Here is a 19,280-nt window from a genome sequence, read left to right on the forward strand (position 1 = left end):
AAGTAAAGTTTTTACCTTCAAAATATGGCTTTGGCTGTCCCCTCCCCCTTTTTTAAAGGAATATTATGCAACTAACTCTGAGAATCCATTAATTCAGTGCCACCTCTTTGATCTTCAACCTCTGCTGTCTATAGACTTATCCTGATTTCCCACTCACCTCTATACTGGGAGAATAGCACCTGCAAGTCCATCTGGGGCTACTGAAGTCATCTGTAAAACAGCAAAGCAAACTACTGCCAGATATAAGTACCGGATGTGAGCATTCATCAGCATTTTCAGTGGGTGGGGAATCTGAACTTGTCAGTTTAAATTGCAATCAGCTATGCAAAATATATTGTATAGCACCCACACCGATATACGTGCTTTTATACATTCTGTTTATTTTTTTTCTGAAGGTCCCAGGAAAGATTTTGAATTGAATAAATATTGGGAAATAAAAAGATTTACGTAGCTTTCCCCCCCCCTCCCGCCCGTATGTATTTCTATCAGTGCTGCAGTGAATATTTCTTCTTCATTGTTTCCAATTATTCTGATTCTCCTTGACAGAAAACAAATTGCTTTCAAATGCCTAGCTAGGCTATAGTTAAATGCCTCCTATGAAATATGTATATACATGTTCCAGGCATTAGAAGAGCATCGGAAAAAAAACACAATTGAATTCAGGGGATTAAGAACAAGAAAATAGATTGATTCTAAAATGAAAAGGCTCAATAGCAGCTGCATGTACGTATGTGTGGGTATATGTTTGTGTGTGTGTAGACACAGACAGACACATGCACAAAACATTCAGAAAGCCCAATAGAGCAAAAGGTGACATGCTAGGCTAGCTTTGAGAAGAACACATGGTATGTACAAACCATTATACCAGACTAACATGCTTTACCCTTCTTCATCTCTGCTTAGTTGCTAAGCAATGTGAAAAAAGCAGACAGGTTTAATTAGGTCTATACCCTGAATGACCCAGCTAGTATAAATGTATAACACACACAAAAATTAACACTTAATTTGTATTTTCTTCCAGAGTTTCAGCTACATTTTAAAGCATAGTTACATAATCTATATCCCAGGGGCTGCTTGAAGCTCACCAATATGTCTCAATTGTTCTCCAAATTCTTAGAAAGCTCCCTTGTACACATATACCCCATACATACTCTTTCTTGTCTTCTCCATATATGCTGTACATACAGGTAGTCCTCAACCTAAGACTGTAATGGAGCCTGCCATTATGGTCACATGTTTTGAGAGCCATTAAACGAGACAGCCTCACTCAATGGCCCCGACTTCCTGTTCCCGCTGACATGGTGGTCAAATATTGCACAGACTGCTTTGGGAAAGCAGAATAGACTGTTTTATTGCTGGGCTGCTTGGTGCAATACATTTTCATTTTCTGAGTGACCACAATTCAATGCAGCTGCTTGGACTAGGACCAGCAAAAAGTACTCCATCTCTAACCCAAGTGCTGTAGATCTTTGAAAGGTAATTGAGGAAGGTGTGGGACCTGGAGTGGGAAGCAGGCCTGCATGGATCTGGTGTGGAGGAATTGGGGGAGATTGGCTGGGTGTGCTGCAGCAACCCTACAATCAGTTGGAAGGTTGAAGAGCCAGGGAGATGCTGCAGCAGTCATAACTTTAAGACCAGGTCCTAAGTAGCTTTGATGTGGAAGGGAATTCCACCATAATTTTGAATGGCTGCTACCAGTCATAAGTTGAAGACTACCTGTATGCCACTGATGGATCAGAAAAGGTGGAACTGCACGAGGTTTTGCAGAAACATTCTTCTTTCATTAGGGATAGATTTTGCATCACAATATGAGAAAGCCACTCTCATTATTCTGTCTTCCTTTGCACCCTCGCCCTAAACCAGGAAACATTACTAGGGACAGAGAACAATACTGGAGAAAGGATCAGATAAACAAGCTCACCCACAGTTTATGGATTAAGCAAGCTGAGGCTAAGCTAAGCAGGAACTTTACAGATTTTCCAGAAGCTACTTGCCATTCTGCTGGGGAACACCAAGATTATGACCTTGGTGTTGGGTGGCTAATGATAGATTATTAGATGATGGATGGCTAGATGATTGATAGATAGATAGATAGATAGATAGATAGATAGATAGATAGATAGATAGATAGATAGATAGATAGATAGATAGATAGATAGATAGTTGTGATGGTTAACCTTTTCTGGACCAAGTACCCAAAGCACACATGCGCCCAAACCCCCCAAATGCAAAGTGCATGCATAGCCCCCCCTGCACCCTGCTCTGAGCACACAGCCTGCACGTGCCCCACCCCTCACATGCACTCCTCGCACACACACACACCTCTGTATATGTGGCAGAGACCTGAAGACCAGATCGCCAGTGGGAGGCACGTGCGCATGCGAGGTGGAGCTGAACTGGGCTGATGACTCACGTGCCCACAGAGGGCGCTGTATACCACCTCTGGCATGCGTGTCATAGGTTTGCCATCACGTCTATAGAGGCTGCAGGATACAAGGTATAGCAAATGCACGAGAAAAAATATTTTGTTCCTGCAAAGTCTCAGGCAAGTAGCAAGTCTTGGGAACAGAAACATCTCTTATTGCTTTATTGAATACGATTCTGTAGCACTTTGGATTGAAAGTTTAAAAGACATAATAGGAAAGGGAGGCGTATGTGAGATTTAAAGCAGCTGCATCTTTTTTTTTTTTTTAGTACAAGCAGCTCTTCTTTCATGTTTGGTTGAAGAAGCTGCAGATGGGTCCTATGTTGTGCTGATAGGATCTACATTTAGGCTCTGAGGTGCTCTAAATAGGATTTTGCCTTAAAGCCTAAAACGCTGCAGAATCCTAGCATTTGTGCTTGAGCCTGGCAGTCTTTGCCAGCAGCTGTCAGCTAATCCTATGCAGCTCATAAGCATTCCAGGCCATGACTTTGTGAGCCTTTGCCTGGCTCCCGTAGTTCTGGATTACCCCGTGGGTTTTTTCAGTGCCAATTCAGCAAAATGGATGTAGATACTTTTCTGCCTACTGATTCTGTTGTAGTTGTATATTTGTTATCTCTTTTCTCCATCCTGGTGTTGCCAAACTAAGACAATAATATGAAAGGTTTTAATGTCTATATACTTGGGGTGTGTGTGTGTTTGTGTGTGTTTATAAACAAATATTTATGGAAGATATATTTGTTCTTTTGATTCACAGAGAGCTTGCAAATGTCTGGAAGTTTTTTTTTTCTTTTGATTCATAGAGATCTGTATTTATCTCCATGTGCATCAAAACTGAGCGGTTATACCCTGTTTCCCTGAAAATAAGACCTCTCTGGATAATAAGCCCAATCAGGCTTTTGAGCACATGCACTAAAATAAGCCCTTTCCCAAAAATAAGCCCTCCCTGAAAATATTGCAACGCAGCAGCAGTCATGAGGTGACTACACTCGCCGCCTCCTGCACTTCAAAAATAATAAGACCTCCCCAAGAGGCCAAGTGCTTATTTTGGGGGTCAAAAAAAAATAAGACCCTGTCTTATTTTGGGGAAAACATGGTATCATTACATTGAATTCAAAGATTAATATTAATATAGAGAAGGCTGTGCAATGTTTCAGATTTGAGAGTGAAAGAATGCTTAGGAAAAATGAGGCTGCTGACATAATCCGTCTAGAACTCTTTAAAGCAGCTACATCTTGGACCACATAGTTGGCTTAAGGAACTGTAGGTAGTGTCTCTAAAGTATGTTTTTGCCTCTGGCTACAAAGTGTAGTAGAGCATTTAATTAATTTAATCAATACAGCAAAAATTGTGCATTTTTGTCATCTCGCATTTTAAAGCACTTTGAATTGTTTCTCTTTTGCAATGCAGTCCTAACGTAGTTGAAAAAACTGGCTTGACTTTCAACTTGATAAATTTTGTGCATCCTTCACCTAAGGCAGTTTTGTTTAATCAAGGCAACCAGAATAAAAGATCCTGAATAAAAGGTGAGAGAGGATATCCTTTGCATATCTTTTTGCTATCCAAAGAAAATTCTTAATGTTTGTTTTTCTTCCAATTGCCCTGGGCATTATCTTAATCCTGAGTTTAATATGAATTTTAGAGATTCTATTCATCCGAATGAACCTTTGGTAAAAATGGAAGACAGCTGCTGCTTTTAGTGCAATCGTTTTTTGGTTACTTATTTATTTATTTAGTTTGTCAATCATGTACAAGATAACAGGAATGACAATAAACATGAATAAGAACACAGGAAATGGGTACAGATAAATGGGAACAGTAGGACAGGGACGTTCGGCATGCTGATGCACTTATGCATGCCTCTACTGACCTGTTAGGAATGGGGTGAGGTCAATGTTAGACAGTATAAGGTTAAAGTTATGGGGGTTTGAGGATGCAACAACAGAGTCAGGTTGTGCATTCCAGGCAATGATCACTCTGTTGCTGAAGTCACTATTTTCTGAAATCGAGTTTGGTGTGGTTTACCATGAGTTTGTATCTATTGTGCATATTGTTGTGTATTGTTGCAGTTGAAGCCGAAGTCATCATTGACAGGAAGGATGTTGTAGCAGATAATTCTGTGTACTACACTTAGGTCAGACCGTAGGCAGTACAGTTCCCGCTTGTTCAAACCCAGATTTCAAGCCTGGTGACATAAGGCATTCGGTGGCTAGCAGAAAAGTGGAGTACCCTTCTCGTGAAATACCCCTGGACTCGCTCAATTGGAATCTTGGAACTCCTTAGCTTTTAGATGGAATTGGGGAGCAAAATGTTTTATCAAGACCTTAACCTTTCTATGACTGCGGTTCCATCATTCCCAATCAACTTAGCATGTTCAAGATGCTTGAAATCTGAGCAAGTCTGTTTCAATTAAGTTTGCTATGATATGATTGGTGCTTTCTCTATTTCAATGAAAAATCCCATGGATTAATGTGCCCTCAAATCTCTGTAAGCTGCTTTCCCTAAAAAATGCTTTATAGGGATAATTCATAAAATTGCATGAGGTACAACATTAATAATTGCTGAAAAGATGAACTGCATTGTACTGATGTGTCCTTCCAGATCTTTATGCAAGCAATCTGTGTAAAACTGAAAAAAAAAAATCAAAATACCGTAGGCCTGTTGAAAGTCATGGGGGGGGGGGGATCACTTGCTGCTTTTATCAAGGATATTCCAGAGGGGTCTCATCCTGGACTGCTTTCCATCTTGCTTAAACATGTAAAAAATGGAGATTTCAGTTTGAATCAACATTTTCAATATTATTTACAAAAAAAACCTTGTACTACAGATTTCAAAATGGTTTGTTAGTCCATTACAGAGGACTATTTCTTCATGTTGTAATGTAATTGCATTAAACATGAAAGTCTGGACTTTGCCCTCATTTTTATATGATAATGTATACCATTCTAATACAAAATGCATAGATGAATTTGTCAAATTACGAGTACTTTTCCTATTTGCTATTCAGGATGAATTTCTACATTATTGTCATCATTAATTTATACACATATAAACCTTTCTGATTAGTTGCTCAAAGATAATGCCACACCTCTCACCTTGGGCAAGTGTGAGTTTAAACTGTTTGGTACTCAGAGTGTAGGGATCCGGTGGCTCAGTGGCTAAGATGCTGACCTTGTCGATCAGAAAGGTCGGCAGTTTGGTGGTTTGAATCCCTAGTGCCATGTAATGGAGTGAGCTCCCGTTACTTATCCCAGCTTCTGCCAACCTAGCAGTTCGAAAGCATGTAAAAATGCAAGTAGAAAAATAGCGAACACCTTAGTGGGAAGGTAACAGTGTTCCTTGCGCCTTTGGCCTTTAGTCATGCAGGCTACATGACGAGAGAGACGTCTTCGGACAGCACTGGCTCTTTGGCTTTGAAATGGAAATGAACCCCACCCCCTAGAGTCGGGAACGACTAGCACCTATGTACGAGGGGAACATTTACCTTTAGTCAGAGTGCAGCTACAATAAAATCGTGTTTTGGAATTCTCTCCCGAAGCCATTAGCAGAGATGCTGGTAAATATATATATATATATCTGAACTTCTAGGAGAAATTCGCTATTGCTTTAGGGGAAAAAAACCCTAACATTACTTTTGAGAAAGACCCACAAACGGAGTTTCCTCATTAAAGCTTCTCTTGGGATTAATTTGGGAAACTAGAGATGATTATAAAATGAAAGAGGAGATTCACATACATCCTTGATTACCTCAACCAAGTTCAAGAATACCCCATTTCATCTCTGAAAGTTTCTCTAAAAATAACACTATCTTATCTTTTGAAATAATTTCCATAGCAAAATTTCTTTCATCAAATAAATAGGACCTGACCAGCAACAAAGGTACAAGCAAGGATGCAGAATTGCTCTGCCCAGCATTAATAATAGCTAAAACTTTAGGTCACATGTGATCCTCGAAGTTTCAGATGCCTCTTGAGAATTGCCTAAAACTGCTATGAGATTTTAATGTTTAATGTGGCAGGACAATGCTATTAAACACATGGAGAATAATCAGGTCATCTACAATTAAGTACATTAAATTAAATTAAATTTAGCTTTTGCCTTAATGCTATCCATTTTTTTTTGTCCTGATCCCTGTGACTTTTTGGAATGCACTCCTGGCATACCATTAAAAACCAAAAATACTCTGAGCCTAAGAAACATTGAATTGAAGACTGGGCTGATTGAAGAGATGTGGAACAGCTGAGGTAAGTAGAACAGTTTTTATTGTAATGGAACAGCAACTAGAATAACTATATATAGTGTTCACCAACTCGCCCTGCTGGACAGCTATTTATACGCGCTTCAGCCAGCCACGCCTTAGCCAATCAGGTGCGGCTGAGCAGTTGCCGGCTGTCAATCGTAAGTGAGGACTTGCGGCCGGTCGTAAGTCAAGGACTTAGGACCAGTCGTAAGTCGAGGACTTAGGACCGATCACAAGTCGAGGACTTAACACTCCTTCCCCACCAGCGGGCACACGTGTGCGGTAGGGGCGCATGCGTACTTGCTTAGATAGGTGGGGCAGCGCCGGACCTGCCCAGAATGACGCAGTTGCAGAGGAGCGGTCGCAAGGTAGGTCGTCCCTGTAGTAGCTCCTCCCCAGGTGATGTCATCCAGGCCTACCAATGGAGACGGTGAACTTGGAACAGGTAGCTGAACTAGCAACGATGGAACGGCTTGAGGAGGTTGCCTGGGCAGGCTGCCAGGAGGTGGTGGCCGGGCAGATGAGGCCTGATTGGGAGAAGGCCTCGGTGGGTTGATGCGGAAGTGGTGTCGTGGTGGATTGAGGAGGTGCCAGGGTAGGCTGCCATGAGGTGATGACTGGGCAGGAGAGGCCTGATTGGGAGAAGGCCTTGGTGGGTAGGCGGTGCCTTAGTTGATCCACATGGTGCCACCACTCGCTGCCATCGGGAAGTCTGACCCTATAAGAATAGGAACCTGTTACTTTGGTGATGGTGGCAGGCACCCACCTTAGATCCCCTGTGAAACTCCTGGCGAAAACCAGGTCCCCCTCCCCGAAGAGGCATGGAGGCACCCCCAGGTTGCAAGGCTGCACGGTGTTATATAGAGGGTGCAGACGGTCTAGAGTGGTTCACAGGTGGCGGCCCATAAGCAGCCCCGCGGGGCTTTTGTTAGACAGGGGACATAGGGTGGAGTGTTGGCCGAGGAGATAAGCCACCACTTTATTGATCAGGGTCCCCTAGGAACCTCCCAGTATCTAATGGGAACGGCTGGAGGGGCAGGGTGGGAGAGCTGGCAGGGTGTGCAACGGCTGACCCAAGTAGCTATCTCCTTGTCCATCTTGGGCCATCAGACATAGCTGCGAGCCAGAGCTTTCATGCGAGCTATGCCTGGGTGGCCCTGGTGAAGATGCACTTGGTGGCGCAAGGAGGGAGGAATAATCACTTTGTTGCCCCAAAGCAAGCACCTGCTGTGGAGGGAGAGCTCCAGCTGGCAGGTCTTGAAAGGGCAGAAGGCCTCCCAACCCTGCCCAAATGCCACCTCTTCTGTACCCAAGTGAACACCCGGGACAGCACGAGGTAAGCAAGCGAATGGGTGGCTACATCGGAGAAAGACAGGAGCAGGTTGGACAGGACAGAGGTAGATGGTACAAGGAGAGGCTTGTGGTTGGTGAATTAAGTAAAATGCCATCCGTAAAAGTAGCCATGGAACTTTTTAATCCCGGACACACAGCCAGAGCCTCCTTGTTGATCTGGCTGTAGTTCCTCTCAGTGGAGGAGAGTGTCCGGGAATAAAAAGCTATGGGGGCTTCTGAGCCATTTGGAAGGACATTGTTCAGAACAGCCCCCACACTGAAAAGGGAGGCATCACATGCTAACGTCAGCGGCAACTTGTCACTATATTGTACTAAGATAGCCACTGACATAAGCATGGCTTTGACAGCCATGAACGCATGTGCTTCGTGGCTGCCCCAGTGCCAGGCTGCCGAACAGTCAAGCAACAGATGAAGTGGCTCAGCAAGTGATGCCTTGTGAGGCAAAAATGGTGCATAGAAATTCAGGAGGCTGAGGAACGCCTGCAGCTCCGCCCTGGACGTAGGAGTGGGGGCATTCCTGACGGCTTCCAGTTTGGAGGGGGTGGGGTGATGCCCTGGGCATCCACATGGAAGCCCAGGAATTCCACCTGTGGCACAGCAAAGGAGCATTTGCTGTGCTTCAATTTTATGCCCGTGCCCCTAAAATGGTGGAGGACCTTCCTAAGAACTTCGATGAGTCCTAATCGACTGCAGGCAGCAATCAGGATGTCATTGAAGTAAGGAACCACATCAGGGAGCCCATGGAGCAACTGCTCCATGAGGCTCTGGAAGATCCCCGGGGCAACAAAGATGCCAAATTGTAAATGGCGACAGCGGAAAGCACCCCAGTGGGTGACAATGGTCTGGGCAGCAGTGGCCTCATCATCCACCCGGAGCTGCTGGTAGGCCTGGGCCATATCCAGTTTCGCGAATATGCAGCCTTGCCCCAAAGAGTAGAGCAGGTGCTGCACAACCGGAACTGGATATGGATTTGCCTGGAGGGCAAGGTTGATGGTTGATTTATAGTCGGTGCAGATCCTGATAGAGTCATCGGCCTTAACAGGGACCACTATGGGGGTCTCCCATTTGGAGTGGTCGACCGGCTCCAGGACTCCCTGCGCCAACAATTTGTCAAGCTCCGCGTCAACCTTGGCCATCAAGGCAAATGGTACCTTGCGAGCCTTGAGCCTAAAAGGGGCGACCTGGGGGTCTAAGTTTAGGGATATTGGGTAACCCCTATATTCACATAACGCTCCATCAAAAATGTCAGCGAACTCAGAGATGACATCCTCGACAGCAGGTGCCATGGTGAACCCCCAGGAGTGACAGGCCTAAGGAGGGGAACCAGTCCAGGCCCAACAGGGCCGGCAAGGGCTTCCCAATCACTAGAATGGGGAGCTTCCCATGGAAATCCCCATAGTCCACCCAAACCGCATAACTGCCCAGGGTTGGAATCTGAGTCCCCTGGTAGTCTTTAAGGGTGGTATCGGCAGGCATCAGCCGGTTGCAGGAGAGAGATGGACGCATCTTGGAGAGGGCACTCCAGGAGAGGAGGGAACGGGAGGATCCCGAGTCCACCTCCATGACGCAAGGAGCCCCTTCGATCTTTAAGGAGACAGAGATTTTCTTTGCGTCAGCCGAAGCCTTGCTGACCGATATGGTAGGGCCCTCCGGTGGCTTCTTGCTGATGGCATAGCAGTCATCCCTCTGGGTCTGCTGCCGACATTACTGGCCTGGAGGCATCGGTCGGTAGTCAGGTTGAGGTGCCGGCGGCAACACAGCACGGCAGACATGAGCTAGGTGGCCCTTTTTATTACAGCGGCAGCAGGTGGCCGCTTTAAAATGGCAAGCTGTGCAGGCATGATTACCACCGCAGCCCACGCAGGCCGCCGCCGGAGAACGGGCAGTAGCAGGTGGTAGAGATCTTCTCTATTGAGCCCGGAAGTGATCAACCTCATCCTCGTGGAGTTCATCCAAGGGAGCCAACTCGTTGATGATGCAGGTTCTTTGGGGGGGGGGGATCAGCTGCTGGCACCATTGGATTTCAGCTGTGGATCTATCTGACAGCTCAGCGACTCTGGCTTCATTCATCGCCTGTTGTAAGGTAATATTGGCGCAGGCTAGCAGCCTCCTCTTGAGACAGACATTGCGGACCCCATGCACAAATAGTAGATGAATATTATTAGCAATCAGGAAACACTGGAATCGCTTGAGGAACCCGGTCCACGATTTGTGCGGTGAGCCGAAAGGTGTGAACTGAGGCAGCGAAGCCATAGCGATCAGCAGTGCAGAGGTAAAAAATATTTTTTCCCGTGAAGAGAAAAGGAATTAATTGTTCCTTCTCCTTTACTGTTCTAGCAGGAAACCTTCAGCATCCCATCCTCGTCGCCAGTATTGAAGACTGGACTAATTAAAGAGACGTGGAACAGCTGAGGTAAGTAGAAAAGCTTTCATTGTAATGGAACAGCAACTAGAATAACTATATACAGAGTTCAGCACCTCACCCTGCTGGACAGCTATTTATACACGAGCTGTCAAGCAGGCCGACCAATGGAAATGGTGCAAACAGCTTGCGCTTCAGCCAGCCAATCAGGCACCCGACTGTCAATTGTAAGTTGAGGACTTGTGGCCGGTCGTAAGTCGAGGATTTAGGACTGGTCGCAAGTCGAGGACTTAACACATTGTAGGATATTTTTCTCTACCTTCCACTGATTTCAAGTCTTTGCATTTTTCTGCTGAAAGAAGTAATATTTCTGTGCTCAGATCTGCTCAGGGTGCTATTTTCTGAAGCAGTAAGTTCCATTTCCAAACCTTGCCCAAATAGTTTAAATTTTTAAGATATGGCAAGGTAAAGGTTCCCCTTACATAGATGTGCTAGTTGTTCCTAACTCTAGGGGGCGGTGCTCATCTCCATTTCAAAGCCCAAGAGCCAGCACTATCCAAAGATGTCGCTGTGGTCACATGACTGGCATGACTAAATGCCGAAGGCGCACAGAACACTGTTACCTTCCCACCAAAGGTGATTCTTATTTTTCTACTTGCATTTTTATATGCTTTCGAATTGCTAGGTTGGCAGAAGCTGGAACAAGTAATGGGAGCTCACTCAGTTACTGTATGTGGTGCTCATGATTCAACTTTTCTGATCGACAAGCTCAGCATCTTAACCATTGAACCACCGCGTCCCTAAGAAGATATGGCAAGAACTTGCTAATTGCTAGTTACTACTAGTTGATAGCCCCCAACTTATAACAATTTGTTTAGCAATCGTTCAAAGTAACAGTGGTATGGAACAAAAAAGTGACTTTCAACCAGACTTGCAATTTATGACCATTGCAGTTGATCAGGCTTAGGGTGCTTAACAACCAGCATATGTGTTTGCAGTATGCTGTGGTGATGTGATCACCATTGGTGATTTCCCAGCTGGCTTCCAAACAAGTAAAGTCAACAGGGAAAGCAGGATTCACTTAACAGTTGTGGAAATAAAGGTTGTAAAATCAGATACGACTCATGTAATGGTCACTTTTTTTCCAGTCCCAATTGTGATTGTAAGTCAAAGACTACATACAATATATATCCATTCATGGAAGATCCAACATGTACAAAAGTAAAACTTCCTTTGTTGAGAGTTTGATGGATTATGTGGCATCACGTCATTTTCATTTCTTAGTGACCACGTAGAAAGAGGATCAGTTCAGCTGGTCCACAGTTTGCCCTAGCTGCCATGTAATACAAGTTGCTAATTCTTGCTTATAAAGTCCTGTGTGGCAAATGTTAATATTGTTGACATTTAGTATCACCAACTCTGCAGAGTTTCACGTAGGGATTTTTCCAATGCTATCTGGAAAGGCTGTGGATTGAACCTGGATCTTTCAGTTTCAAAATAAGTGTTTTGCTACTCAGCTTACATTCATACTGATCCAACTAACAAACCAAAATTAAGGCAAGTCTCATTAAGTAAGGAGGAACTCCTCAATCTGCAGCTATGTTTAATTTAATAACATTGGCTGCTGATTCTGGCTTTTCTAATGTTCTAAAAAATATACCAGAAGTGTTGATAAAATGGGGGTTCTTTTGTTATAACACAATATGCCACTGTATCTATATATAGACAGGAAGTGATTTTGTATGTTGTTTAATAATCTAGTCGTGTAACATAGTTAAGAGATATATTTAGATTGGCTTCAACTTCTTTTATAGGTCATTATTACCAAATAACAGGATGTGTTTACTGAAAGACTGGTTAATGAAATTGCTTTGACTGACCTCCATGAAAATACTCATTTTGTGAGGAGATATTTAAAACCTTTATTTTGGTCCTACTATAGAGATAATAATTGTTAATGGTAAATACACTCAATACCCTAACTGATTACTCAGAGGAAAAAACAATGGAAAGAAAGCAAGTAGGGAAATAATTTGGGCATTGCTTGATTAAGCTGATCAAAGATCAATCCTTTCTAAAAACAAATTCTTGCTTTAAAGAAATCAACATCTTTATAAGATTAGAATGAATACATATATACTGATAGATGCATCTTCTATGCGAAACAAGGAACATCTGAAAACAATCCATTTGGAAAATGACAGACTGCATTTTTAAGTTCACTTTTAAAATTAGTTACTAGATGAGACATTAGTTCCAAAACCAAAACATTCCACAGTTCTGTTCAAAATAATTTCCCCTCCAAATGTGCTGATTTTCTTACTTTTAGAAAGGACCTTTGGACCAGCTGAGGGCACCTTCTTCCTAATCAGGACTGGATATAGCGAAATAGCCTGGGGAAAAGCAACCTGCACCTTCCATGCTCATAACTTCATATATTCTATGATGCCTTGTTAAGCACTGAGAACAAAGTTCATTGCGGAAATACCTGCTATATCTTCTAGAAGAAAACAGATGTCCTTTCAAAGGTAGCTAGCAATGATGAGGCCAATCACATCTTCTTGCCTTTTTTCCTCCTTATTTGGTTAGATTTGGGGTGCCCAACCCCAGGCCACTAGCAGGCCGCAGCTCGTTCAAAACCAGGCAGCAGGAGAAACGTGTGCGTGAAACTCCACTCACATGAGCAGAGGGTGCTTGCGCCTGCTTTTGAAATTCCATGTGTTTGTGAAAATGGAGCTTTGCTGACGAGTGCCCTCCACTGAAGTGTACTCTACTCATGCAAGTGGAGCTTTGCGCGCTCGTACAAGTGACTGTCTCTAATATGAGTGAAGCTTCAGGCACAAGCACAAACACCCTCTGCTCACGCATGAAGCTCCATTTGCACAAGGAAAGGGCACGTGCGTGCCATCATACACAAATGGAGCTGTGTGTGTATATCTGTGTGCTTGCCACTCACGCACCACCCCTAGGCCACACAGACCGCCAAGTTGGAAAGGTTGGGGACCACTGGGTTAGATCATGGAATGCTCTATTAAACTTTTTGGATGAGAAGTGAAATGTTTTCAAAGAAAATAATAATAATAGAGGCCAGTTGCCTTTTAGAAAAAAATACTTTTGGGACAACCATGCTGCTTCTGATGTATTAATTAAACTTGATTAATTGAGAATCTCCATAGACATTCATTCTATTAAACAGGAACAGATATTCAGTGTATTTGTACATGTTAAATGACTCTATTTCTTTACATGTGATATTCATCAACTTACTCCAGAATTTGATTATGCACAGTTATGAAATATGGTAAAAAGAGGAATTGAATATATTATTTATATTATAAGCTGGAAATAAAGCAAAAGACAACTGATGTCATCATTTTTAGAGGTGCAGTCAATCATCTAATAATAATAATAATAATAAATTGAATTTATTAGCCGCTCCCTTTCCAAGTAGGACTCGGGGCGGCGTACAATGGAGCATATAAAACATAGAAAATGTATAAAAACAAATAGACATACATACATACCAAACACATATACACATACACGGACACGGACACGGAGGAGGTAACAAATTACATCATATAGACAGTTAAAATTAGCATTAAAATACCCCAATTGTAAGAACTCAATATGTAATTAAAAATTTAACGTTTAAAAACAATTTAAAAAACAGTTAGGAGGAATAAGAGAAAAATTACGATTGAGCCAGGCCAGATAATTGAAAGAGGTGGGTCTTCAGCTGTACACGGAAGGAGCGGAGATCGGACGTAATCCTGATGTCACGGGGGAGGTCATTCCACAGGGCTGGGCCCATCACAGAGAAGGCTCTGCTCCTGGGTGTCGCCCCCCGACACTGTTTGGCGGACGGCACCCGGAGAAGTCCCTCTCTGTGTGAGCGAATCGGTCGTAGGGATGTGTGGGGCAGGATGCGATCCTGCATGTAACTAGGCCCTATGCCATGAAGCGCTTTAAAGATCATAATCAAAACCTTGAAACGCACTCGGAAGACCACAGGAAGCCAGTGCAGCTCGCGCAGGAGAGGTGTTACAGGGGAGTATCTAGTCCTCCCCATAATCACCCGCGCGGCCGCGTTCTGGACCAACTGTAGTCTCCGAGTGCATCTCAAGGGAAGCCCCATCTAGAACTCAGTGATCCCTTTTTTAAGAAATTCCTTCTTTGGATTTTCTTGCCACTAAGCATGTTCTGTCTTTCCAGGACAAGTTTCCTAACTGATTTATTGATTTTTTCCCCAGCTTCTGCAAAATCTGTTTCCCCAAGTCTGTTAATATTCCCCGTTGTGTACGGGTTTGACTACATCAGAAGCAGCATAAAGCAACTTCACTGTTGATATATAGAATTAAATATCAAATAGAAATCTCGCTGAATTGAATTGGCATTTATACGAAGCAAGCACAGAATTAAGTTGCTAAAGAAATGAATTTGGAACTACATGCCTGACACAAATTCCTACCCTCTGCATTGTACCTTTTTAGTAAACTTTTGGTTTGAGTTCTGCTAGGCAATTATCTTTCACTGTTGACGTGGGAAGATGGATTATTTTCCAATCAGTAATTCAAGTAAAGGAGCAGCCAGCCAGTCAACCTGTACTAACTGGAAAAAGAAATGTGTTATGTGTGTGTTTCCTATAACATCTTTAGCAATACAAAAAAAGTTCATGTTTCCCCCCCCAGATCTGATGCCTTAAATGACTTTCTTCAGATCATCTTCTTACCCAGCAAAGTGTGAAATCCTCTGTTAATTCCTGCAGAATAGAATTTCTGCTTCACACTGAGCCTTGAATGATGGGATGGGAATAGATACAAGGCAGGAAACTCCCCACCCCTCACCTACTTTGGCAGTTGTGAATATAACAGGATCATTTCGCTCAAGCCAAGTGAATGCTCTTAATCAATCATAAAGTCATTAAAGGCTGTTAGAAGGAAATAACTGATTTGATTTTGGACAACTACATGTGCCCTTGGATGTGAGCAAAAGGCACATTCGTAAGTTAATTAAGGACAAAGCATCAACCATTTTAACACCCTTTAATGACCACCATTACAGGAGTTATCTGAGTTACAAGTGAAAATGACAGATAAAAGGCTAGACATTCTTTAAAAAGCATTTAACTAAAAAATAAAGTTTATTTTGGTCTTGGGATCAGGAGTTCCAAACCTATGAGAATTGGGCTGAGAAGGAGGAATCTTTAACTCTTGTAGCAAAACAATCTCAATGGCAGTCAAAGGTATTTTTTATTTATTTTTATCCTGTATTTTTTTTATAAATAACTCAAGATTGTAAACATACCTAATACTCCTTCCTTTTCCTATGTCCTCCACAACATAATTAGCCTGAATGACTATAGACTCATTGCACTGACGTCTATAGTGATGAAGTGCTTTGAGAGACTGGTCCTACACCACCTCAGGTCCTGTCTTCCACCAAATTTTGATCGACACCAGTTTGCTTATAGAAGCAACAGGTTGACAGGGGATGCCATCACCACTGCTTTCCATATTGCACTGAGCCACCCTGAGAAATCTGGGAATTATGTCAGAATTCTTTTTATAGGCTATAACTTGGCCTTTAAAACCATCTTACCAGGCATTCTCATTGAAAAGCTGACTGACCTGAATTTCATTCTCCTCACTTGCGAATGGATCAAAGACTTTCTGATGGATCGTCCACAAACAGTAAGGGTTGGGTCCTTTACATCTTCCATGCTGAAGCTCGGCACAGGCTCCCCTCAGGGCTGTGTGCTCAGCCCCTACCTGTACTTGCTGTATTCATATGACTGCATATCCTCTGATCCATCCAACATCATAATAAAGTTTGCAGATGATACAACTTTGCTGGGTCTCATAACTGGAGGGGACAAATCAGCATACAGGGAAGAAGTCCAGAAGGTATCCGCATGGTGCTCAAAAAACAACTTACATCTAAATACTAGTAAGACAAAGGAGATGGTGCTAGATTTCTGGAAGCAGAGAGAGGAGCCTGCCCCACTGTATATCGAGGTGGGCTGTGTGGAGAGGGTTTCCTCTTTTAAATTCTTGGGAGTGCTTATTAGTCAAGATCTCACCTGGAAAAACAACATGTCTCTGATTGGAAAGGCCCAACAGAGACTTCATTTCCTTAGAGTCCTGCAAAAAAATCAGGTGGAACAACGGCTGATGACCTCTTTGTATCGGTCAACCATAGAAAGTGTCCTCACATACTACATTACAATATGGTATACTGGTTTAACTGCTGTGGACAGGAAGGCACTACAGAGAGTGATCAATTCGACACAAAAAACCATTGGTTGCCCTCTAACACCACTGGATGACATCGCCAGATCTCGCTGCTTTAGCAGAGTAAGGAAGATACTCAGAGATGATTCACACCCAGGTCAGTGTCTCTTTGCACTTCTACCATCGGGCAGAAGACATCAAAGCATAGCCAGCCGAACAAAGAGGTTTAAAGATAGTCTCTATCCTTGGGCTGTCAGACACTTAAACACAACCCCAATCACTCCACGCACATGCGGAAACATAGGGCTAGGGTTTTTTTTTCTTTTTCATTGTTCTTTTCTCCTAAATTACTTGCATAATTCAGGGGAAAATAATTGAGATTATTCCTTATACTATTTATGTTGTTTGTGTTTGTTGTCGTGGATTGCACCAGTGAGGCTAAAACCAATTTCATTTTATTTATTTTGTACAATGACAATAAAGCCTATACTATACTATACTATACTATACTATACTATACTATACTATACTATACTATACCATACCATACCATACCATACCATACCATACCATACCATACCATACCATACCATACCACACACCACACCACACCACACCATACTATACTACAACAATCCTGTGAGGTGGGTGAGAAAGAGTGACAGGCCAAAAATTTATCCAGTTGACTTTTGTGGATAAGGTGAAGTAAAACTCAATCTTCTGGTTTCTAGCCTCATGCCTGAACCACTAGAGCAAAACTATATCAATATTTCCTCTTTAGATAGATTTTTATTTTATTTTATCTATTTGTACAACTGTCCATCTCAAGATAATTCTGGATAGTTTAAAAGACACCATATATCCCTAAATCAAAATGCTTAATAGCCAAAAAAAGCATTACAATAATAAGTGCTTAATTTTCTCAATATTCTTGGCTTACTGGGCTGAAAAACAAAGTCCCCTTCAGATCATGCTGAAGTCTGGAGCATCACAAGCATACCCATGCAATTTTCTTGGAAGCAATAAGAAATGGTTATTGGTTGCTTCTTGTGAAGGTTTCCAACTTCCCAGGGTAGTTCACAACCCTGGTATTCATTGAAGGTCTCCATTCAAAATTATCATCTGACCAAATTCTTGCCTACCTTTTCAACCAAATGCAGCCAAATGTGGTCAAGCAAGCATAAACCAAATGTGCTATGGTGCCAAATCATATCCTGTTTCCTTTAATGTTGGATCTATAATGTTGGTCTCAAAATTTGTTATGTACCCAAATAATATGTCTAGTCAGTTTTATCATCCCAGCCAAGAGGGGGCGAATGTCCAACAGCATTGTCTTTTTCCTCAATTGCTTTATTGTAGCAAGGCAAGTATTGAAGCAAGGCAAGTTTCCTGCAGATTGAAATATATTTTTTCCATGGTTTCCCATATAGAACCATTGCTGTCTCTTTCTCAGAGGGTAAAATCTTGTGGCTTTAAAAGTAAACAATTCACAGCATACTGTAAGTACCCTGTGTCTATAAGCCCCTTTCACTTGATTAATGGGAAGTTTCTCAGGGGCAAAGGTGAAACAAAGACAGACTAAAGCAGCGATGGCAAACCTTTTTTGGCTCGCGTGCCATAAGTGGGGGGAGTGCAGGGGGGTCATGTGCAGGCGTGCCGCACCCATAATGCAATGCACAACCACCCCAGTGCGGATGCGTGCACTACAGCCCCCCCACACTTTTTCATGCTTTTTTTGCCCTCCCCAGGCTCCAGAGGCATTATAGGAGCATGGGGAGGGTAAAAACAGTCTCCCCCGCCCCCCGGAGGCTTCAGGGACCTTCAGGAGGCTTCCCTGAAGCCTCCGAAGCAGTCAAAACGACCCACCGAGCAAACCGGTTTGCTCGGAGGGTCATTTTAAGCGCTCCGAAGGCTTCAGGGACCTTCAAGAGGCTTCCCTGAAGCCTCCAGAGGGCTCAAAAGGACCCTCCAAGCAAACAGGACGTCAATTCCCGAACTTTCAGTTTGCCTGTAGGGCCGTTTTTTTGCACTCCGGAGGCTTCAGGGAAACTCATGAAGCCTCCGAAGGGCCTCCGGGGAGCGGGGCGGGAGAGGCTCTTTTCGCCCTTCCCAGGCTCCTATAAAGCCTCTGGAGTCTGGGGAGGGCGTAAAATGGCTTTAGAAAAGGATGAATTCAGCTGGCCAGCACCAGGGCAGCGCCTCGCGTGCCCTGACAAATGACTCCGCGTGCCACCTGTGGCACGCGTGCCATAGGTTCACCATCACTGGACTAAAGCAATCAGTTTTCAGCCAGGGAGAGGGATGAAAAGGTTTCCAAATGTTTGCCAGGCTGACAAAGGCATCCAGTGGCCATAATGGTGTCTGAGGTTGACACAAATTATGTATTTTGTGTAGTTGGCATGATTCTATGATACATGTCACTTGTTCACCTTATTCCCATTTTGTGAATATCAATGAGTGCTAGTAATAACAAGTTCTGAGGCCTCTTCTTATGACCTAGGTCCTGACCAACTACGTCAACTTTAGACTGGTCCAAAGGGACTTTTAGGAAGCAAACATTTTGCACCTTCTGATCCTTCTATAGAGAGGATTTCTACCTCTCCAAATTGAGGTCTCTTCCACGTTTACCAGAATCAGCTTAATATGTTTTTTTCTTAGATAACAGAAAAA

General features: G+C 43.2%; 1 protein-coding gene across 6 annotated transcripts in view; it reads right to left on the bottom strand.

The window, feature by feature from the left end:
* The window catches only part of LOC309393200 (uncharacterized protein), a 91,094-nt gene that overhangs the window by 38,361 nt on the left and 33,453 nt on the right, over positions 1-19,280 (bottom strand). For all 6 annotated transcript variants that reach the window (XR_014175550.1, XR_014175551.1, XM_081955116.1 and 3 more), the window contains 2 exons: positions 2,323-2,483; positions 158-210 (listed from right to left, as the gene is read on the bottom strand). Coding sequence is in view for 4 of the 6 variants with exons in the window: in XM_081955116.1 (XP_081811242.1) it covers positions 158-210; positions 2,323-2,483 (214 nt within the window). In the remaining 2 variants the exon portion in view is untranslated. The remainder of the gene's footprint in view (positions 1-157; positions 211-2,322; positions 2,484-19,280) is intronic.

The sequence above is a fragment of the Natrix helvetica genome, assembly GCF_964273705.1.
Source record: "Natrix helvetica genome assembly, chromosome: 5".
In the NCBI taxonomy this organism is placed as follows: domain Eukaryota; kingdom Metazoa; phylum Chordata; class Lepidosauria; order Squamata; family Natricidae; genus Natrix; species Natrix helvetica.